Source organism: Anopheles marshallii, chromosome 3, assembly GCF_943734725.1.
Source record: "Anopheles marshallii chromosome 3, idAnoMarsDA_429_01, whole genome shotgun sequence".
NCBI lineage: Eukaryota > Metazoa > Arthropoda > Insecta > Diptera > Culicidae > Anopheles > Anopheles marshallii.
In genome coordinates, this window is record NC_071327.1 from 9,254,357 (window position 1) to 9,278,948 (window position 24,592).

Consider the following 24,592-nt stretch of genomic DNA (forward strand, 5'->3'; position numbering starts at 1 on the left):
GTAACGGCTTTAGATAACTTTCCCGGCGTTGGGGTGGAAATTAAACCCGACGGAGAAAGAAGAAACAGCGAAAACATTGAAACAAAACCAAAGCAAAGTAGGCAATGGTTAATGGGCTGTTGTGTGTATGGGGCTCTAGCGCCACCGCAGCTATAGCAAAGAAAGTGAGAGTGTTGCGTTGTGACCACTAAAACACTGCCCAATAGAAAAATCATCACGGTGCGGATCGTCGAAATAAAAATCGCGGAAAAGAGTAAACATCGAGTGAAGTGATAGAAAACAAAAAAAAACACACACACAAGCACACAGCTTCACGAATAAGTCACCGAAGGTAACATGGCTAACCATGCAGCATGATCCACAATCCGAAGGGTAGTGTAAGTCACCCTCTGGTGAGGCATTGTTGATGGACATCTGGACCAAGCGTGAGGTGCGACGCCTCATACCGGTGGCTTTAACCTATCCAATCTCACACCTTCCTCCAAAACCGCACCGTAGCCACATAATAAGCGGCACCGAAGAAAGTGACTCCGCGTCCGTGGAAAGAAACCGCGCAGAGGGTAGGAGAATCGAGACCTGTGTATCGACATGATGGCGGATTGAAAGTCTCCCCAAAACGACCACCAGCTCCTGGGTGAAACGGAGGTGATCGGGACGGGTGTGTGGACGGTGCGGACAGTGACGAATAGTGCAGAGATCGCGCTTGGACGTTACCGTTGAATGCACATTCGGATTGATCCAGAGTGCGCGCGAGATCGTCATTTGTGAACGCGTGCTTCATGCGGCAACAGCGCAGCATCAACCTTTCTCTCGGTTCGGTTACTATACACGGGCAATCGATTGTCGAGGAGGAAAACCCAAGTGTGCGTGAGGTCAAATCCCGCGGGACTCGGACGATAATGATAGACAGCACGCCTACACGCAAGGCATGACCGGTGTATGTTTTGTTCCGGTGCATGTGCGTTGTCGAGCGCTGGTGTGACAGGTGCGTAGTGAGTGAGTGAGTGAGAGTGTGGATCGAGTTTGACAGATGCGGTGCAACTCTGGAGGGCTTTTTAGTCGCTACCGTGGAAGAGGCTTAACACAAGCAGTAGTGAAAGTTTTGCATTATTCTGGGCGCTCTGTTATAGCAAACGGGAATAAACTGTCACTGCAGAAAAGCCCAATTTTCTACCACCGCCAAATGAAAACAAGTTTCGGAAAGTAAGATTATTCGCTGTCTGTAGTGAAACACATCGCAGTCACAATATGGTGTGCGATCGAATACTTCATGGCCTGCTCCGTGGAACAAAATTGATCGTGTGGATAATAATGTACAATACCCGCGTGGTTTAATGCGTTTGTTGCTGATATTATGACGCTGCTCAGTAATAACCGGAAAGTGAACTATGCGTCGGCAAAACATGTTAATCAAACATACCCACTTGAGGCTCGAGGATGACGAGGACAACGACACGTACGTATAGCAGCGCGAACATTCGTAGCCATTGCGTCGCCCGTGACTTGTTGCTTGCACAACTTTGCCTTCTCCTCGCCACCGTTGCTCCACCGGAAGCTGCGTGGTTTGGGTTTCCCCGGGCTCAAAGCCCAACCAACCGCTGTTTTTAATGTGGTGAAATTCTATCTCGGGGTGCATTTTCCTTTAATTTTGTTTTCGTTTTCTGTGCTTCATTTCACCCCGAGCAGTTCGTGTGGCGGTGCTGTGTTCCATTAGTGTAGAAGCTTCGAACGAAAAGCATTCGTCGGAGAGTTTATTGAAATTGGAGTTCAATTGTGTTGTGAGTGTGTGTGTGTGTGTGTGTGTGTACGTGAATGTGTTGTGCCGCGGCTTGTACGTATTGGCATATCCCGGCTTATTTTAATCAATTTTCTCACTGTTGGGCCTCGTTAATTAGCAACCGTACCGAGCCGATTCTGGTGGATGTGAATGGAGTGTGCGAGCCTTGTTCCGGGTGTCAATTGGGATGTGATGGTACCGGAGGGTGCCCTTTTTCAAGTAACATAGCAATTGGATGTAGGTTTGCCAGTGGAAGGAAACCCGCGCATAATCTTCGAGGTTGTAATTGGTTGGAGAAACGAACAGCGTAACGTACAATTTGAAACGAGCCCGAACTCTGGGCTTCATTACTGTTAATCCGATGAGGTCTCTTTCGTGTCGAGGCTGTTAGTTTGTGAGCAATAGCAGAGCGTTCTTCTTTTGGTGCTGGAGCAAACCACTGCCCAACAATGTCGAAGGTAAGTTTTGAAGAATAAATTTAAGCGTGAGCTATTCTTGATTATTAGATTTTCATATCTATTCTATAATACGAATTATAACCAAAATATTTGCAAAATATTCGGTTTTTTAATATCAGTTATAACGTAAAACCTGGTGCTTTAATTCAAAGAATGTTTGAAAGAATGACGTCATCGAGTGTTCTAAGCCATCTGGAACACTTGTGGAACACATTTTTGTTGTTGTAGATAAGTTGAAAACGAAAGGGGCTACCAAGAATGGTCACTGCTTCACATGAGCGACATTCCCATTTTTAAACGATTTTCAACGACGACAACGATGAAACATCGGTGACGGGGCTTGATTCGGTTGAACAATTCCTAAATGCTTTTTGATATCTCATTTTTCCGTTGGCTTCACATTGCCGACTCATCGGGTCCCGCCGGTACGGCTTAGGTTTGGGAGATCCCCAGGAACCCCGCGCTCTTCACCCTTGCCCCGATGGATGAAGATTTTCCTTTCACGGGGTAATGCGCGATTGTAATCATGGTGAGAGAGACATGTGACATTCGACAATCCATTGAGCGGGGTGGCTGGTGCGCATAGTTGGCAGTTGACAAACGAGGTGTGTTTTGTTCTTCGCCTGCTACATGGTACGCGTCCGCTCGATTGCGATCCAGACAGGCGCGCAAATGGAGCGCATCAAAAAGCGCTCTAATCCTAGCAACCGAACAAAAGCAACAACGGCCGAAAATGTCACCATCATCGATTTGAGTTTCATTTGCTCGTACAATCATTGATTGACGTTGCTGCTGGGTGGAGTGTGTTGGAGTTACTGCAGCCGGGAGCAGCAGTATATTTTTCAATATAATGGGTAGTGTATTCTACACAGTTAACTTTCGATAGCAGAGTTGTATAAGTTCTGCCGGCAAACTTTTGTTTACGACTACGAGTTGAGGTTTTTGAGTTTTATCCCCAACGTTTCTTTCACATTGCTTTATGCTGCTAAGCTTAGCGTTTATTTAAACACCCTGCAGTGAATTGTTTTCGACCGGCAGAAGTGTTCTACCGACCGGCAGACCGGCACCGGCACCCTAAGGTACACTGCTTTCTTTGGCAAATCTGGCCCGCTTAGAGCTACAATAAAGTGGATTTTCTTCTTGGGTGCGTTTTTTTTTACTGACAACAAACCACCATCTTTGGTATGCAGAAGTTTTATTCTTCAAGCCCACTGCGACTTTTCCCACGAAAAAAAAACAAGACGGTCCGCGGAAAAGTGATGAAAATTGCGATGAGATGAAATGTGTGCATCGCGCACAAATCTCGAGTGCCTCGCATCTTGTCGTTTTCGTCCCACCAGCAGAATCAAACGAGATGAGTAAATTTGGCGCGGAAAAGGAAAGGGAAATTGCTTTCGGGTGTGCCGTAAAACTTGATCCGTCCGTTAATTGAAAGCCCTAAAACGGGATTAACCGAAGCTAGGAGATGCAAAGCTAGGGCTAGAGTTGCTTTGTTTTTTTGTGCCACTTTTGCCGTCTGTAGCGTTTGTTGGGAAGAAGTATTTTCATGATTTGCCGGTAAGCAACAAGCAGCACCGACAAAATTGAATGTTGATATGGTATGCTTTTGGTGTTTGAAATGGAAAGGAGAATTTCGTTCGTTAAAACCCTGTTTTAAATTTTTGGAGAACTTCAGTGCTTTCAGATTTGATAAGCCGAGAAATCATACTTTGAGGTTATGTTTGTTAAGATAACTTAAATAAAATTCTCGAAATAATTCCAGTTTTCCAAGACTTTTTATCTTGCCTTAACGAGGTGTTCGGGTAATTGTCTGCCCATATAATGGCTTACCAGAAACTCCAATGGTCCTGATGGAATTTACTACCAATCGGTGACTTGTGAAGATCGGCGTAGCACTACTGCTAATTTATCGATTCACTCTCGAATCTCCAGCACTGTAGACTCTTGCAACACATGAGGCACCTTGATATTACTGCCTTTGCATCTTAAAATTGATAACAGCCGTGTCTTGTGTAAGATTAACCGTTCCGTTCCGTCGCTTTCTTAGAAAGCCTCTCAACGAGGTGTTCGATTAGGAAAGGAAAACAACAAAACATACCCAAACAGAAACAATCGCCTCGTAACGAGTGTTGTATATTGTAACAAAGCAGTTGAACGTGGATGGTTTGATTGTTTGCTGTTAAAATTTTTCCTTTCCACGTGCTTGTGCCACAGCCTAGAGCGTTGTTTTCAAATTAGCTTGAGCTTTTTTTCCGCCCACGACTGCGTGTATATTCAACCAGTGGTGCAGGAAGCTAACGCAGCCAGGGCTGCTACACCTCACTATCATAACTCGACAAAAATTTCGAGTTGCGTCTCGCTACCTCGTGCCATGTTGTGTGTTGTGGGTGGATGAAAAAACAAAACAAACAAGGTGCTGATGTGTACTGATAGCTTACAAAATACTTTTCCATCAATACACATTCCACCGCAAGGCACCGCTAGGTGGTATGGGCTGCACCGGGGGTGTTGAAATGGAGCGCGAGGGTGTTATGAGTGATAGCGAAACGGGTGGGCATTTTGCAATCGTATCGATACCCTTACAGAGATACCTCTGAGTGGGATGTTCTCAGATAGCGGACATAGCCCAACGGTGACGGTGAGCAACTGCAGCTAAGTACAACATGAAAGAAGCATGTTTTGAAAAGGAGAAATGCTGAACACCGCGGACAGCTTTTATGCGATCGCTGATGGAAGTTATGTTAATTATGCTGATCATGGTGGCGCTGATGGTACGCCTGTTTGGTTTTTTTTTCTGTCGGAAAGCCTTGTTAAGCCGTTGGGCTGTGGGAAGAAGACCCAGATAATGTGCGATGCGATGTGCGAACAAAACGAGAAACAAAATTGTAACCTTTCAGTTCAAGTCCCGTGTCTAATGGGCGAGTGAGGAGGAAATGAGGTAAGCCATGAGTTTGCTGATTGAATTTCCTATTCCACCATCACCGGTGAATTGGCCGGGTAGGTTCAACTTTGGAGCCTGAGTACTGATGTACGAGTGTTGCCTCCAGCATTAGGTTGTTAGAAGGCTTGGGTTTTTATTAATGATTCGATGAAGAGAAGTTGCTGAAGTTGCTGTGTATCAATAAAATAAGTATAAACATTTAACACATATGTTTAAATACAACATACTCATTTAATGGAGAAAAACATGTGAATCTTTAATAATCACGCTGGTTCAAAAGCACTACTAGTTGCTTTCCAACTATCGGTTAAGCAGATTGCACCCTTCCACATCATTTCGATGAATTGTGATGGAAAAGTGATTAATCTTCCACATGTTCTGACAAGAGACCAAAAAAAAATCCTACACCTCTATCATCAACACAAACCCAAACTGTACAAAGAGTAAAAAAAAGTTCTATCGGTTTTTTTTTAGTGTGAGTATTATTTTCTATAACAAACATTTCCTTCTCCACGGCTTGCTTCGCCCACTTGGTTTGATTGGAAATGTTTACGGTTGGCAGGGAAAACGTTTTCCACAGCGTGATTGATTAGCTGATGCTCGGCGAAGAGTGATGAAGAATTTTGAACGGCGATCGTTTCTTTTTTTTATATCTCCGTCAATGCAGGTTGTCAGGCTAATAGTCAAATCAATCCCGCACACACTGCCGGAAGAGGGCTAAACGTTTACCTATCGAGCTTATTTTTGTAATTCTTCAAAGAAAATCTGGACGAGGTCGAGGATGCGGTAGAAACGCGGTGTTTTTTAGACATTGAATTTTCTTTCCCGAAAGATGTTTGATGATTGTCCGCATGCAGGTGGTAATGGGAAAATCGATAGAAACGTACCGCCGCTTTCATAGGGATGTGTGAATTTTATCGATTCCAAATCAGCATACACAAATTTTGCCAATCTGTGCGATTTTTTTTTGTTGTGCTGTTGCTTTTCTTGTTCGATTTTCACAATGTCGATGTGGAAAATGAAACAAAACCCCTCCCAACAAAAAAAAAACCATCTCCCGAAAGAAAGATCAAATCGAAGGTGAAAACATAAACGAATTCAGCAACATCAGGCTGCTGGATCCGGAAGTTCGACCGAAACAGACGCATTGGACGATGTGCAGACGGGTCGATTTTATGGGAAATTTATATGTAAACGATAAAATTCAACCATCCTCTGCTTCGTGGTACGATGGTTTCGATTCACTTTCGGCCGGTACGAAGTGGTGGTTGTCGGCTTCTCGGTGGCCGGAAGGAGCCGAATGTATTGAGCCGGGGTTCGGCAGAATATGGCTTCAATTGGCTGGGATTTTTATTTAGGTTGTTTTGCTGTGCGGCTTATGTAGCTAGTTTATGAAGCAATGCTCATGTCGTTGAATATTTGGGTATGGATTATAGGAAAATCGTTATTGATTGTGGTTGCATATTCGGTTTTGTTTTACGGTATTGCCTGCAATGGTTATGTTTTTTAGGTTAAATATTTGATAGGCTATGTAATTACAACAACAAAATGTTATATTTATTTTAACTACTGCAATTTGAATTATTTTCCGTAATTTTAAATTTCTAATATATAATTCTACACCCTCAAGAAACCGTTGTGAGGCTATGGGGTCGATTATACCTTAAACTAGTTTTTAACAAACTTAAACTTAAACCTCAACTAGCACTTTCACATAAAGGAATATTATGTTTAAAATTTTGACAACGTCTTCCTGCTACGAGTTGTGAAGCATCGTCATTAATTTTCTGTGCTAAAGGAAAAAAATATTATCAACTTAAACATAACAGTACAAATGAAACAAAAACAAAAAAAACTAATCCGTTAAACTAAAGACTAAACGGAATAAAGTTTTTCTTTTTCTTCTCGATAATTAATGGTGGTGCTTTTCATACCTTTCTTCCACACAAAACACGGGCAAAAATTTCTTACTCGCCGCGTACCACTGTTCATTTGCGTTTTTCGTACCGTTCTAATGTGCTGTTTATTAGGTTTTTTTTCGTAAGGTTTCCTTAACACAATCAGCCGCACCTGCTGACGTGTTATACGGCCATGCCAAATCCTGCTGTGCTCGCTACCGGGGCGTGTGAGTGTGTGTGTGTGGGGAAGTAATTTAATTTTGTCGCCCGAATAAACGGGCTTAGCGAGGTGAAAAATTTGTGCCACTTCCGCTTATGGTTTACCTAAACCGTTTTCGGCCTAGTTTTAAGCTGGATATAAACCATGGGGAACCTTGGTAAAACCGAAGCAACATGGGACGCATAAGGTTCTTTTCGGCCCAGATGTCCATGATGCTCCACTTCTTTTGTTAGGCCGGTTAAACATATTTTCATGGGAACGTTCACATAAATTTGGTTCTAGTCTTCCGGGACATTTCCGATGGCGCAGGTCAATGTTTATTGATTTAAAATCCGAACCCTTTCGCAATTGAAACGAAAAAGACGTGATGGAGTTTGGTACAATAATAATCAATGATCACGTAGAGAGTGTGTTTCTTGAGCGTGAGCGAACTATATCTTGACGTATAGAGGTGCTGGGAAGCAATAACTTACTTGAATTAAGATTGAACAAACCTTTACAGGTGCCATGCTGAGAATGATTTATGAAATGCAACCTCAGCTCACAAACTGTGAGGGCCTTATAGATAGTCTTACCGCTTTACGTACCACACTCTGCTAATGTTTTGTTTCCATACTTCATGCAGAGAAAAACTGATTTAATAATTAATAGCAATGAATTCACGTGATACGTACAAACGTACAATACACGAGGAAACTGCCCTACAAATGGAACCTGACTTCTAGACAGATGGGGGAAGCTTTATGGCTTTGTTCATCCGCTTGCGTCTGCTCTCTGTCACGTCAGATTAATGATGCAGCCATAGCGTGTGCCGTGCGTCCTCAGTCGGATTAAAACACATGATTCCGTTCGATAAAACCATTACCGCAAATGGATTTGCATTCACCGTTGGGTTTCCGTTCGACGGGCGGGAACCACTGTATAATCATTCTAATGCACTTATGATTAAGTTACTCCCCAACCTTAATGTCTTTTGTGCCGTTGTCGTAGCCGTTCCGTGCGATTGTTGTGCTACAGGCGTCGTCAACGAATCTGGCAGCTCACTTTCTCCAAACCATTTGCTTGCTGGCCATGGCCTAGCAGTGTTGGGCCGGGTCGGTGGAAACTAACGAGATTTACATGGGGAATGAGTAAAGTCGATGAAGACATTAGAAAAAGAAGATTTCAAAATCAATAGCTTTCTCAATAGCTGAGTTGGCTTTATGTTTTTCATTTGAAGGAAGAAGAATCGATAATTTAATCCTTAATCAGGAAGGTTTTTGGATTTTTGCCCTTTTCATTATTAATGTTAAAGCATTCCAAATATTCCTACGTATTTTTGAAGAAATAAAAATGGGTATGTAGTCTATTAAAATAAATAAAACTAGCTTACCTATTATATATTTTTTGCATCGATGATAGTCAAGTAGTAGAAGAAACATTATTTTGTTGAATTGAATTAAATAAACTTGATTTCTAGTAATTTATAGACTAAATTGTCATGTCTTTTTTAAACGCTCATTCTTCTAATTATAAGCTCTGGAAGTGTTAGTCTGCCATGTCTGGAATTTTCTAATCTTATTTACTCATCAAGAAAAGTCGATCCTAGGATGGGATACGGTAGAGACTGCTGTGGTCGACTCTCCGACTCACCGAGTCGCTTAGGTGTTCAACGTTTCGTTTAAGTAAAATATTGATTTTTAAAACCAATTTCATTGGAGATGTGTTAACCCAACATCATATGATGGTCAAAAGTATAACACCGTAAACCCAAAACATTTTGGTTGAAGCAAATACCACCGTATTCTTTGGAATATCGTTTAATAGAGAACACGTACGGGATCTAACAAACACTGAGCACCAATCAAAGGAATAATATGGAAATGAAGTCATCTTTTTATTTCTGATATATTTCCAACAGATGAGTGTAGGAGGGAAAGTATAGGAAACCTACCAAAAGAAGTAGAATATGGTGAAAGTTAAATTGAATTAAGGATTGTGCGCTGTTGAAGGGAATCGGCTGATGTGCTCAATCTATCAGACAAAACCAATCGTTTTTATTGTTACGATAGATGGCGGTAGTAGGAATGGTTGAAATATTTATTCCCCTTTTTGGGTAAGAATGTAGTTGAAAAGGTGGGCACTATAAATCTGCTCCCGAATAACATTGATCGATGGTTCATAATACAGCGCCATTGGCGGTTTGGTGAACTCCAAAAAAACTGGATCCTTGCTGCACGTGCACAACCTTTTGCAATGCAACTGCCCCTGAACTTCCCAGTCGACGAGGCTGGTGGCATTTTCGAACTACAGTCAAGGTTTGCTTTTTTTTTCACCGATAACGATTCACTATCAGGGCAAGGTATTTTACCAGCATTGGTGATAATAATACCACGTTGTTCACATCATTAAATCAAGCTTCGCGTTGTGCAGTTCGCCAACGTTTCGCATTGGAATAAAAGTGACTCGTCAACGTTGGAGGCACGGCGGTAACATTGCAACGTCACGAGTTGCATCGGGGAAAGCTTTATTTGGGCCCTTCCGTAGCGTTTCATTTACAGCCGCTTCGAACGTGGTGGGGTGTAATATAGAGCAGGAAGTTGGCGGTGCCTTTCCGTGCCGTAGAATACCGGTGCGGACGTAAAATTGCATTCCTTCAATCAATTGCCCCAGCAACGAAGCGGGTTAGACAAACGAACGTGAAATGTCCTAGATATTGTGCTGCACATCGAACAATAGCTCACGTCCCACCGTAGAGCCTAGGGAGACGGCAAACGACCGAAACGGGGGGGAACCCCGAAGGTTCTCTGGGGAACATTTGGGGGGGGGGGGGGGGGGGGAAAGCATAAAGGGAGGGAAGTGGACGCGACAAACTGGAGGAAGAAAATCGATATTCCATTTTCTGTTTGGCCAACACGAGGGCAAACCTGTGCGCCAACGACCGAGGGCAACCTACTTTTTTTTTTACTTGAGAATGCCCGAGTGCCCGGAGCGCAATGCTGTCGATTCGTGAACGGTCCACCAGAGCGTGGGCAAACTTACACACACACACACACACTCACATGTGGGGGTGCCGAAGTGACTTAACTGTCAATATGATTAAAAATTCATTTTTATCCATCAGCCGGGAAATATCACGCGGAATGATACGGGGCTTACGTGGCTTACGAAAAGCCGGCAAAGGATTCGTACCGTCCAACACACATGGTGGTAAGAAAAATCAGTAGTCTTTTACTGCTATGATGATGGGGAAACTATTTCCGGAAAATCACATATCGATTCGGCTAAACACTGTCGTAAAGTGGTGTTGAAATGAAACGAACTGTCGAGTTAATGTGAATATGTTGGGTTGCGTTAGGGTTGGGATATCTGGAAGCTATCTTGGGCTTGCTATGAACTCCTTTTATTAATAATTAATATGGTTTAATAAGGAGATGTTTTTCTTTACTGTCGTACAATTACAGAAACAAACGTTTAAAACATAAAAAAGGAGTTTTAAGGAGTTTTTAGGAGGAGGAAAGAACAATAATCGTTTCTGACAGCTTTTCCTCGATGAATCTGAAGTAACTTTCACAATATCAGATTAAGTCTGATTGTGAAAGTAAACCAGGTAATCTTGATACCATCGATAGCCATCCGTTCGGCCTCCACATCATTGATGCCAGACGGAATGTGTCGCTCTCAATAGTCGGGCAGGGGAGTCATCGACCTAGCGGCAAACCTTTCTTACCCAGAATATTCCTCCGTGGCAAGTACCGAGACAGTAGACGTCGGAACTGTTAGAAAACAGAAAAGGACCCTTGGTGAAAATCAAGAAAACAGTTGAGTTCGAAACAAGAAAGACCCTCATTTGTAGCACGCAACGTTCTCATCTGGAATTTCCCATGTAGACCTCAATTCTGGTGCCTTTGTAGGTTAATAGCTGCAGTAGCTGAGCCGGGCATTTAAGGAAAACGTTTGGAAAAAAAAAAATATCATGTACCGAATGGAAAATCGGACTCTTTTTTTTCCCGCCCTGGACACATGAACCAAAGTGCCAACGCTTTAGCACGCCATGAACCCGTTTTGAACTCATTGACCTATGGTGTGATGCAATGATAATGTCTCCTCATCACTACCAATGAACCTTCAAGGGCTCTTGAGTTCTTTCTACATGTTAGCCCATGATGACAGTGTTGGGTCTCGTGGGCGTTTTTACTCGACGCAGGATAATGTTCCATCCGCTGTTAATTAAATGTCGTAGATGAATCGCTCATGGGTGTAGCACCCTTGGCCAGACACGGGTTTTTTTTCTGTTCCTTACAGCCCAGCAGTTTGCAGCAGCTGTGACGTCGAAGAGTTCACATTCGGTGCTGCGTGTTTCGATTCGTTGCGATTCAGTTTCATTCCACGTTGAAGGCCAAACAAAGTTTTCCAATAAATCATGATCAATATTGTTTTCTCCCTTTCAACAAGACAACGCCTAGCCCGTACGTGTGTGTTTTGTTTTCATATCTTAATCTTGAGCTGCACCACGGAAGCATAAGCTCGTGCAAGGTGTTGTGGAAAATCGATAAAAATGCTGTTTGGTGAAACTTTGCACATCCGTCGAAGAGTTATTCTGTGGATGTGTATGTGTGTGTGTGTGCGGGTTGGTTCTTTTTCCGGCAGGAAAGGATGCACATGGTGAATTACGTGTTAAGAATACGATTTTGTGCCTGTGAAGCTCTATGCGAGATATTGTATCGAGGGAGATATTGTACAGGCGAAGCTCCAATTTGGACTGCAAAATGCTGTTGAGAATAAGAAGTCTTTTTAATGTACATTGAAAGAGTTGTTGGAAGATTTATGAAGTGTTTTAGTAAATCAACTCCTAAAAATAATTATTTTTGGATACTTATGACTAATTGTGTGAATTTGTTGTTACCATCTATAACTTCTTGTATAATTTATATATTTAGCTTCATATTTTTAAAGTTTCACCTACTAATCGTTGTTATTAAATTCGTTTTACACAACTTGGCACGAAGTCCCAAACACCCGTATGGGACGCTTCCCTCGGGAAATTTAATTAGTGTCATAAATTGGGCCCAAAAACATAGCAAACGATACAAAAAGGCGATTTTAAGCTGTCCCGGAAAACTATCATTTGCGTCACGCGCTCTCTGTGGCTGTGGAGCAAGTTAAGCAACAGCAGAAACAAAACAGCAAAGCAACGTCTTCTCCAGCATCACCAACAGATGTTGACATCACCGATCTGTTGCAATCCGTAGTGCCGAAAGTGTAGTGCATAAACGGTGGTGCTTGTCGTGCGCTTTCCGCACCATACACACAACAATGCCATCCACAAATGGTTAAGTTCTGCACGCTCTAATACCAACCCCCAAGCGTTGAACGTTTGAATGCGGGAGTTTCGCTGTGTGACTCTAAATCATTTTGCTTGTTGATCGTATCACCGTAGCAGCGCTTCTTTTTAAACCGCCAATTGCATCGGCCCCACGTGTGCGTGTGTACGAGTTTCGTTCCGTTCACGGTTCAGTGGCAGCAGAAGTTGCTGCACGGTATGCATCGCTGGCCGCGTGACATTGTCGTTCGCCAAGCAGGATTTCTCTACACCAGCGGCTGGCGGATTTGCAGCTTAGTATTGAAATGTGCATAAGAACTTAACTGGCACTGGCGGGATCGCTACACGGCTTCTGTGCGATGCACTGGAAAGATAAACATTGACGAAGGCCTGGAGAAGCAGGCGGGGCGAGGTTGAGAGTTCTTTAGCGGACGATGCACTAGATGGTGAATCTGGCGGCACCAATTTGTATCGAAGCAGTAGAACCGACCGGATATGCTCCATATCCGTGAAATCGGGAAGTTTTCCTCGTTTCGTTGACTTGTAAAAGACGGTGTGTGCAAGAACTCTTATCCAGTCTCCATTTTAGATAAAATGGTTTTGTATGTTTTATCCTGCTAGAAGCGTGATGCTAAAATTGAGCGAAAAGCAGCTACTTGTTACGAAATATTGAGTAAGCACCAACAGCGGTAGTGTGTGGTACCGCTGGAATGTGTTTTGCGACAATTTCTGAACATATTGTGCATCGGCGATTTGTGATTCGATTTCGCATTTTCACGTTTCGGTGCATTGGGCGGAAATAAACAGCAGCGAAGTGGGTGCAACATTATTTGGTGAACATTGAAAAAAATGAAAGCAGAAAACATTGTCAGTAGTTATTGTCATTCTATAGCTATTTCACGAGCAATACCGGCAGCTTTGAAAGTATGTTCTTTTAGTGCACTGGCACTCAAAATGTGCAATATGCATGCCATTCCGCGAGTGATGATAAAATGGGGAAATGATTTTTCAGCGACAATAGCGACATCAAGAAATTTATTTTAAGTTTGCCGTTGGTTGGAATATGTTTACGGGAATTTATTTTGTTGACAAATTTATCATCCACTTTCCACTCCACTTAGCAATACCAATGTTGGGTGAATTTGATACAGGTCCATTTTTCTGAATGAATCTTTAACCTGGGCGAAAGACTGAAAGCTTCTATTATGAAGATTCGAGAATATTCAATGTCTCTCGAATATCTTAAGATCTCCAGATGTTTTGACGAATCGCTACGATTTCCACATTCTGTTGAATCGGTTATGTTTTTCAGACATAGACAGACAGAGTTACATGTGCGTCATTATTCGGAAAACTCTCGCCTAAAGCTTCATATGAATTTCTCTTCTCAATAGTTTCATTAATCAGCACACAAGTGCATTTCAACACCCGAGATTGTATTTAAGAAAAGGTGAAAATCATTAGACGACAAACGACCGTAATTGCGTGCTTCTCCCATGAAGAACATTAACGTGAATTTTGAACAAAACCTGTGAGCAATTAATGCAACGTGTACACAGAAATTAACCCCCCTTTGGGTGCGTGTGTCCCTTTTGTCAGCTCTGTGGCAACGGGTTAATGCGCTTGGAGTTTGTCTCCGACTGCGCAACATAATTGTCGTTTTTTTGTGTAACTATGCGTGTGGCAGTATTAAGCACATAAAGTTCTTTCCGTTGCCACCAGCAAAACACCGGTGTAAATTGTGCAAAAAAAGGCAAAATGTTCATTTGTCAAATGACGTTCTAGAGTTATAGTAAAGCCGGGTGCATTAAAACGTACATCGAATAGCTGCTCCTGGCTCGGGGTTTTGTAATTAGGTGGAGTTTTAATTGAATGCAATTAGAGTTTCTGCCGGTTTCCTATTTTTTTTTCGAGTGTAGGATATACTTTTTTGCATTTGCGTCTCTGCTTCGTGCAATATTTAATTACACTTTAGTCCTTCCATCGGTGATGAGCATCTTCAGCATTAATTTTGCACCGATGAAACAGTGTAGTTGGCATTAAAAATGGGAACCGTCTGCGTTACGCTGCAGTGGTAGTTTGTGTGCGTGGGTTTCAATTTCAAAGATCCCCCTTGGGAGGGATGAGAATATTCATAATTTGCTCGTTAGAAAGTCCCTTATCGTCGACACTAAACATGCTCCCAATGCAACTCATTATCTGTCGGCTGGAAATGTAGTGATTGTGTAAATTGTAGGACTTGCTTTAGTTTACCGTGAAGGTAAGTAGGTTTGAGATAAAAAAGATCGAAAGAGGAATTTTGGTAGGTTCAGCAGGTAAGAGGTACGTCCATTTCAACAGGTTTGGTATGGTGTTTTAATTTGATGCGTAAGGGTTGGTTTAAAATAGATTTGTGGGAGATAAATTTTCGTGAAGACATTTCAAGGTTTGAAAGGTTGGAAGTGGTAGAAACTCTGGTGGTGAATAATTTGTACCGCTTACTTTGTTCGATGACCTTCGGCAGCGCACTAACATCGGAATGGGACCCCTCAGAAAATTACTTAATTCCATAATGGCACCAATACAAATGATTGAATTACGAAAAATGACAAAACAAAACAAATACTTTTCTAATACGAATGCCACTTTAAAAACGATTGGGTCCCTCGGTAAGAATATGGACACCTTTTTGATGTTCTGTTGTTTAAATTGTTAAAATAAACATTAAACAATGCACGAAGCTTTCCCGTTTTGATCTATGTTTAAATGGTAAGTTTCCACGTTGATGCTAACGAGAGTGATTCCTTTTTTTTTCTCGCTTGGTTTTCGGTATGCGAGGGACCATGTTGTTGAGCAAACGAGTGGTTGAATGTTGATCCACTGGTGGTGTTCCCTCTGTTGACCCAGTTATCGTGTGTACGACTCGCACTTTATGATGGACGCACGGAGGATGGATGGAAAACATGTGATCGCACTAGGGCAGTCTCGTACGGGCGTTACAATGTGTGAGGCGTTTGGGGTGTTTATGTACTCATCACATCTGAGCGGCCATAAGACCTGGTCGGCTGGTTGCGTAATGCTATGGTTTTCTTAGGCACAACGAAGGCTAGTGTGACATTCATCTGTCAAACTGTAGGCCAACATAACGATTTGAACAGTGACGTGGCTGTTTAGAGATTTTAATTTAAAGCTATACATTTTGTTTGTGATGAAGCTACCCGGATAAAGCCACACTTACCTACGATTGTCACCTGCTTTGTTGCACATATGCATCCGAAAGTGGACTAATATAAAGTTTAGTTTATTTGTTGTAACTGTTTTGAGCTCGTACTGAAATTAAAACCTGCAAATTGTACAAAAAATTGAAACAAAGGTTAATATTTCCTTAAATTTTTTTAAATTTTTATGGAATATATCCATTTGTAACAGTTCATTTTCATATATTTTTGCAAGACTTTTTAGCCATCGTTAGTATACAATTATTTTTCATTTCTTTTTTTTTGACTAACGTTGTTATCAAATGTCAAACTAAAGTTTCTTAATTTTAAAACAATTTTATAATAAATTCCTTATATTCTAGTATGTTTTCTTAAATATTTTCCAATATTTTTAGCAAAACCTCTTTTAAATGTCCATTTCGTCCTACTCACAGTCTAATAATTGTTGTTGTTGCATATCTAATATTTCGCACTCGACTGACGGTTGATAACATTTTAGCAAACGTGTAATGTACGCCATCGTGTGGATTCTATAGCTGAGATAAGCTGAGCTGAGTTGAATGGTTAAGCTGAGCTGAATATTTGAATGATCGTTAGATTGCATCTTTGTAACCTCATCCTTATTCCTTATCGAATTCTTGCGTTTTGTTTCTGTAATAATATTTTGATTTTTGAGGAAGCTTGATACGTGTCACATCGAATTCTTGAGAAAGTCACAAATTGTTCGTTTTTAAATACTCCACCCGATCTGCAATATCTTTTTTATACTGTCTAAATTTAGCCACGCATGTAGTCTTGCAGGATATAAGTGAATATACACTGCTAAAAATATGCCTCGCTTTTGGGACAATTTAATGACCACTGAGTACAGCATCATCCTTCCGACCTGTCCGAATGCTGCCAGCCGGCTTGTCCCTTCAGATCGTCAGGGTGCACGCTTGGCGATGGTCACGCAAACAAAACAACGTCCAAATCTATTTGCGTTACAAAAAAACAACAGCAACAAACCCCCACTATCGAACGCGGTAGAAAGGAAGAGAGAATGTTGTTGATGTTGCTCGATATTAAAAGTGTGTTGTGTGGCCGCTGTCTGAGCTGAGGTGTTTTCGGGGTTTTTTTTTTTTGTATACCCTAGCGGTCAGGAGCGGAAAATCGCGGGCGGGCTTAAAATAACCGAACAAACCCCAAGGTGCATCGAAATCGAAGGTGTGGTGTAAGCTGTGAAGTGCAGTTCAACTGCACATGCTGGATGCATCGAGAGCGAACCGGTGCATACACACGGTAAACCGCAAGCGTAAACCGGCGAGAGAAGAAAATGAGTCAGAGAGACAGGTTTTGCTTCGGAGTTGTGTTGTGTCGTGCGTGTTGCCAGGGTCGGGGTGGGTCAAAAAAGCATTGTTAGTTGCTGGCGATGGTTTAGTTCGGTTGTTAGTGGCTTTGAAGGTGCCACGCGTGTTGTTTCTTTCGTGTTGTGCTGCTCACGACGGGGTATAATGTAAGAGAGTGCGCGCAAGCCGTTGTAAATAGTGAATTTTTGATAATAAAGCGAGAGGGAAAAAAATGATTGGAACGTCAAAATATTATTCCAAGTGATTAAACCAACCAGGCAAAATGTTGAAAACGAAAGTGACCTAATTTTTTTTTCTCTGTGCCATAAGGTGGTAGTATACGAGAGCCACCAGTCACTGGAGCATAAATTGCTGTGTTATCGTTTCACCGAAAATTGGGAACAACTTGACACGAACGGGCCAACATAGTTTACGTGCACCTGCGTAGCAAGTTTCACGGTGTGTGGTCTTAATTTCCAAACCAAAAAAAAATTATAAAAGTGACAAAAATCGGTGTTTATTATTTGCATATTTGGGTCGAGAATTCGCTTTATTAAGTATTATTAAACTTCAACAAGCTCAGGAGACGTTTTGTGCTATAAAAATGTCCCGAAAAAAATCACACATTTTGGCAGCTTAAACCATGCCGCTCGTGTAGATGGGAGAAAAACGAGCCGTAACGCATCGAGTATCGAGTGACCGATTGACCTGCAAAGTGTTCGAGATCGGCGAGTGGAAGAAGGTGAAGGTGTTGTACTTCAAATTTGATGAATGGTATTTATCGCGCTGCATAGTCGCGTGTGAAAGAGGGGAAAACTCACCGAAGGGAGGAAGGTGAAGACAGTTCGGTTTTAACTAGAGACGGTGGTCCCGTTGCGGTTAAGCGCATATCGAAGAATCGAGCCGTTCCCGCACCATCATCATCGTCGTCGTCGCGCGTTGAGCTGGTTAGCGGGTAAGGTTAGTATGTTGATTGGTTTTTAACGACGTCTTGGGTGACCGAGGGAAAGAAATCATACCAACGAAAAAGAGAAGAACAAAAAAAAAAAACACTCAGTTGCTCTAAAATACACGCTCGAAGTGTGCGTCTATTGGGACCTGCTTGGTGCACACTTTTCGGCATTCGATATCCGAACTGTGCTGTAACGGTGAACGGAAATTTAAGCCTGTAACCGTACATTAGTGCAACGTGAACTTCAGTTTTAAAAGCACACACTGCTTTAAAGTGCAAAAAGAAGAAAAGAACCTAAACCAATTGCAACCATACGTTTACACACGTGCTGTTGTTTGGCACGATGCTGAGCGGTTCCGTTTCGTTCGTGGTGGGAGTAGGTAACGCTGACGTGCTTACATAATTACATCGGTATCCGTCTTAATCTACCGGGCGTGACTATGGTTCAGGTGCGCCCTGGTGTAAGTTTATTCCCACGAGGCAATAATAATATCCACAGAAAATCGATACAGACATTCATTGCCGTTGGAGGAAGACAGGCGTCTGTTTTTCACTTCGGGAAACTCAATTATAACATATTCTAAGTGCTTTGAAGAGAAAGTTATAAAGGTGCTTTGTTTGGATCTTGCTATTATAGACTTAACCACTGTTAGAAACACTATGTTAATCGATTCTCAGGGGAGAATGTAGTCATTTCTGGATAATTTTCAAGTTAAAAATTACTTTTTTCAGGCATTCAGGCATTCAAAAAGAGTTTGATTTTGTACTACTCCTATTCTAATTTATTCTGTTCTACTTCAACCTAAAACGAATCTAAAAATGCTTAAAACTAGAAAAGATTCTAGTTCCCAGACAATGTTTTGACTGTTGTCTTAACTCGCTGGTAGAAGCGCATGACATTACTCAAAAATCACTTAAGTGCTTACTTATCAAACTAAACTGCCCAACTTGTTGTCATTGATACCAGATGATAATTTAAGCTTGTCCTTAGTGCTAGTACCACCACTTAGCTCAATTTTGGTCGATTAAGTAGTTGAATTGTAGTGTGCAAAGCTCAGGTAAAATCATGTCGAATTAGTGAGCATCAAACATGTCAAATATTAGCATTTTAAATTAATCGATGTTATTTTAATTCATCATAAAACGATAAAAAGCAACTATAAGAATTTGTTTTGCATAACACTCGATTAATACAACGAAACAGCAATTGTTTTCAATGAAAAAAATGAATTTTTATGCTTGAGATACCCCACCGCCCCCCTATTTTGGGTCCCTCCTAGAATGACTTCAAAGTTGCAAGCTATTTGGATTGACCGAGGGACGGTCCTCTGGGATATAATGATTCTATTTATCCTCCATTTTGAGTATAGTGATGTAATACTACTTTAATACTAGGTAATTTTATTGAATAAAGTGATAGAAATGGCCCAGTATTTCTAACGATATTATTCGGTCTTATCTCCCTAAACATGGAGCTACTGTAAATGAATTCCTATCCATATTAATCCTTCATATTATGGTATATGGTGTAGTTCTCATCATTTATGAAACGTACACCAATCTGGTATAAAAATCCATCACCTTACAAACTTCCCACAATCCTCAATAACAGTTACTGAACACAACCATTCGTACCATTTGCCGCTTTGTTGACTTTTCAGTGCTTCAATTTCGGCGATAAAGTGAAGTGCACGTATATCGATAGCACGCAATTTTACGACCAGAGCCCCGGTGGCGATCGTTAACACGAACATTATAAAATTGCCAAACGCGTCATGCGAGAGAGAAAAAAGGCCCCGGGGTGAGGAATAAAGGAGTCAATCAAAAATTTCCAGCACCATAAACCGGGCGACATGTAAAATATATGCGAACAAAAAACTAATGCAATTTTACCGGCCCCCGGGAGTTTGGGTTAAAGGGAGACTAAATTGTATCTCTTACATCGCGCACGGATTGTGCGCGCGGGAACATTGTTGCACCTTTACGGTTATGATACTTATTACACTGGGTTACTGTCGCGCCTTTGTGCTTTATTTCTTTGGGTCATAAAACGTCTGCACTGTGATTTGGTGGAAAAAGAAACGAACCAACCAATTCGTCGGCGGGTTGGTTGTGCCAATAGTACCCTTCAGGGGTAGGTAGATGCAAACGTAGCATCAACGCAACTGCTACGAAAGGTGACGACCGCAGGAGAATGGCACAGTACTTCCGCAAAGGCGACACGAAACGATAGCGCAGTTTGGAATTGCACTTAATTGTTTTAACTTTCTTTTCGTTTCACTATGCCCATTCGTAGCTCGGCCGACCCTGATATAGGAAGGTACGCTTGAGTAGCGATAATTGGTGGAACGAAGAGATTGGGACGTGCATTTAAAGTAGACATGCTGCACTGGAGCATTATTCGATTTGGCTTAATTTTTAATGTCTTTTTGTTGGGTGGTTCAAAAGATTCAGCCAGAGGAGAAGATGCATGTACGGATCGGTTGTGGCTTTACCGGTTTGTCGTTTTGCGAAATTTGTTGAGAAAGTAGTTGCGGGCATTGAAAGCGCTGTGAGTGTGTGGGAGAAGCAGCACACTTCAACTAGCGCAACGGTTGACATTTTCCTCGCACAAAAAAAAAGAATTGACAATTTTCCACCCGTTTTCCACCCATTTCACCTTAATTTGTACACGGCTGCCTCGTTGGCACGTATTGCCAACGGGTCGTGGCATCTCGGATTAAGACTCACGTTTTCTGCCTTTCTGCGGAGGCGTTGAAAGTTGACACGGGTTTTCCATGTTTCTGCCGTTCAAGACGTTCGTTTTGGGAGAGAAAGCACACCCACCACCATGCTCGATATCGGCCCGTTGGGGGCGTGTAGGTGTGACATTGCCTGGAGTTGCACGAAATTAAACTCGGCGTAACATTGAAGTGTGGGTTTAATTTGATTGAGAAAATCCGTATTGTTGTGGTGCGGAGAAACCCGGGATCAGGTCGGGTATTGAGGGAAATAAATCGTTCATAAATAGAAGCAATTGATTTCAGCCGCCATATTTTGTCATGTTGCTAATAATATTGCCAACAACTAATGTAGACATTAGCTTTCAGCGTTGAACTTTTCTTTCAAAGTCATTTTTTGTGCCTAAAACATGGGTCGAGCACGTACGAGTCATGAGGGAGATGATATTTTACAAGCATTTCTTTGAGTGGTAAAATAAGGACCAACCTAATGCAGGAAACATGTTTGTCGTCGGTGCACTATCAACTAACTTTCCGATAGGCAAAACTCTCATGACGGTTTGAAAAACAAGTACATAAAAATTTATTTTAATGTTTGTTCAGGCTATAATAGAAGTGGATACTAAGCAGAGCAGATCGAAATAAAATAAAATAATCATTTTTGTTATTTTGTTGTTATTGAATACATAATGATGGCGGCACAAAGGTGTGTTTAACTGTGCCCACGATGTTTGCTGTGTATTTTAGTTCTTTTCCTTGGAGATTTTACCTTCACGAGAGGTTCAAGAGCAAACCATTAGTAACATTGTTGCATTTTAAGTATTTTTTTTAGTTTCCGTTTAGAGAAACCAGTTCTGGTCTGGTTTTTTTGAGAAGAATTTGAATAAAACGAACCTTCGTTTCCGGTTATGTGCATAAGGCGTTGAAATTAATTACCTCTTGCAACGTTTTTGGGTATCCTGACAACATGTGCACTCAAAGCCCAGCGTTCTTAATAAGCAGCATTTACACATTCTTAATGGAAATTTGTTGTCCGGAAGGGTACCCGTGTGGGTCCGACGTACTTTCAGTGCCTGCAGCATCTATCGCAAGGATTAGTAAGCGCTCCTCAGTCCTGTTGCTCACAGGAGGCTGACTACCGAAACGAACTTCTGCCGCACCTGCAGGCGTGTTTTGAACGAAATTAAATGTGACGTAAATAATAATTCTTTGCTGTTCTGCAGTAGCTGTTGGTGTTTAGGGAAGAAGCGGGTGTAATTTTTCATTGTTCATTGTGCGCAGCGACCAGAACCGGCACGAAAGATGCAAATACGCTGTGCATATGAACCCTTGTTCAAAACGGCCAGTTTGCACTACAATCTACAATTCGTTGGAGCTATACACTGTTTTTTTCTGTTGGACAGTATTTGCGCAAAGTTCGTGTTGTTGCTGTGGAGTTATAAAATTTCGGTTCACATGCATGTGGGTAAGTGTGAAGATAATAGGGACCACCGCATTGTTCACGTAGCATTTTACACACCGCAGGGTTTATGGTTGAAGATTAAAAAGGACAAATCTTTTCAGAGAAGGATGAACCTTTCATACCTTTGCTAACCGGTTTTATCTAGACGATTAGTTTGCTACGAATAGTGTGAGCATTGTGCTGTGACTATTGTGTTTTTTCGAGACTTATCATAATAAACTTTTTTTTTCATCCAACCCGTGTTTGCGATGATTTATCACGAACTTTATCAGAGCACTATCGCTTTTGGTTTTACCACAGTTATAGTCTGGTGACAGTAAAAACAAAATTCTATCGATCGCTTTTCGGCGCCAGCAATTCTTTTTGTGCTTGTGGCTGTCGGCATTGAAAGTTAGTGGTTGGTGCTGTAGAGATGAGTGCGAAGAAATAAATATCGAACGAAAAGCACAATCCAGACACAACAAATTTTCGCTGTGTCGGGTATTTAGGATGTACCGCACTTCAAAAGAAATGGACGAGTCGGCGACGAGATGGAACCGTTTTAACGTCACTGCTTCAACGTGTACATTGTTGTGGTTAGGTCCCTTTCCGAGGGTGCAACTTTTAGTGCTGGTTCAGTCTGATACATCATCGGAATCAGTGAGTAGTGTAAGAGGTTTACATTTTTGTATTAGAATTCATGGACTAGATTCTTATCAAAACGGAGAAGAATAAATTAAGATCTAAATTACTTCTGCACCTGTTGTTTAGTACCAAAATGTTCTTAACTTGAAGCTTTAATTTGAAAATGCATTTAATCGACAAAGTGGAATTTAATTTCCATTTCATCATCCAACCAAATGTTGTATGGGAAAACCCCGTCCTTTTGAGTGCAGCTTGTTTCCTGCATCACCCACGGCCATCGGTACTCAATTCGTTGCGTAACCAATAAATTGTGTTTGTGTCATTCTTTGAAGCACCCTCGGCAATGTTTCCACAGCTAGCCACATCCTCACATCCACGTTCTCGCCAGTGTGTGAATCTATCGGGATTTAGAATCCAGCATGTCGTTTGGTATGCTCGGTCCCCGGAGTGTGGATGGGTGTAAACATGGCTGGGACTCGGAAAAAAGGACTCCCGAGATCCATCGAGTACGATACGGCACGTTCTTGTGCTTGGTATTTGGACAGCTTGGGTAAACTTCGGCTGAAATATGGTTCCGGGTGGGAAAAGTTCTATGTGTGTGTGGGAGGTGATGCTAGTCTAGTTCGTTTTATTCCAACTGGTGGTTTGGCGACACTGTAATGATTTTATGGATGGTGCTCGAAACCCAATATTGCGGGTATGGAAACCAAATGGGATAACCGTAATTGAAAATATTATCACTAATTTGCGGAAAATCAGATAAAAGCGGATCTGATTACCGGTGGAGAATATATAAATTAGAATTGAGGACTTTTTTTATTGTCGTTTTGTTGAAGGTTTAAATTAAAAACTGAGGGCTTTCAATAGTAAGTCCAAGTATTAACAGATATCATATTATTCTTGGTGTCTCTCGCTTTTTTCTCTATGTAAGAAACTGTCACTTAGTTGACGGCCAGTAATCCATCAGTCACCTCACCTTGTGCAACGTTTATCGTCACACGAAACAAGCGACCCAATCTGCAGAAATCCTTTTGAAGCAAACGACACGTGAGGGACAACCTCTCAAAGGCTCGAGCGTCCTTTTTGCAGGCTCGCTTCAACAAGGCACCAGATGAATTGTGCAACCACTATTGTGCTGTACTGTTAGCGGCGACTTTACAAAATCCTGCTGCTCGGTTTCGGTTTAGTGACGGTTTTTTTTTTTGCGCTACTTTCAACACTAGCGGCCACTTTCAACCGTTGCTACTTTCAACACTAGAATACGGCTCAGCAAAGTAGCCCTCTGCCAAGGGCGCATGCGTTAAAGCTGTGAGTGTGTGTGTGGCTGGGTGTATGTGGGCTGAGGTTTTCGCATCCCTAGCTCCCCGTGCAGCTATATGGGATTTTCCGACGGCTTATACCGCATCTTTGCTACTTCCGCTGGGTGTTATGTGGGTGTACAAAGCTGCCGGAGATAAAAGAGAAGTGAAGGGATGGAAGAGCAAAGTGTCACTGCTGTTCTCGCGTTTCGGTGCTCGCATGTGTGTTCTCGCTCGGTCGAAAAGCAATGGCTTTTGGGCCGACGTTTTCAACCAGTGTTGCGATTACTGGTGGAGAGTTAAGCTTTTATCTTTTTCCAGGCTTTTATTATTTTTTTCCCCCCACGAGGGGAAAGTTTTTTTTCTCTGTCGGTAGTCTCAACAAATGCCGAGTGTCACGGATTGCATAAAGCTC

The 24,592-nt window shown here is 41.9% G+C and overlaps 1 protein-coding gene across 1 annotated transcript in view; it reads left to right on the forward strand.

Moving 5' to 3' along the window:
• The first annotated feature begins 2,226 nt into the window (after positions 1-2,226).
• Positions 2,227-24,592, forward strand: part of LOC128710736 (uncharacterized) — a 104,830-nt gene continuing 82,464 nt past the window's right edge. Inside the window, exon 1 of the mRNA XM_053805591.1 lies at positions 2,227-2,235. Within this exon, the coding sequence (XP_053661566.1) occupies positions 2,227-2,235 (9 nt within the window). The remainder of the gene's footprint in view (positions 2,236-24,592) is intronic.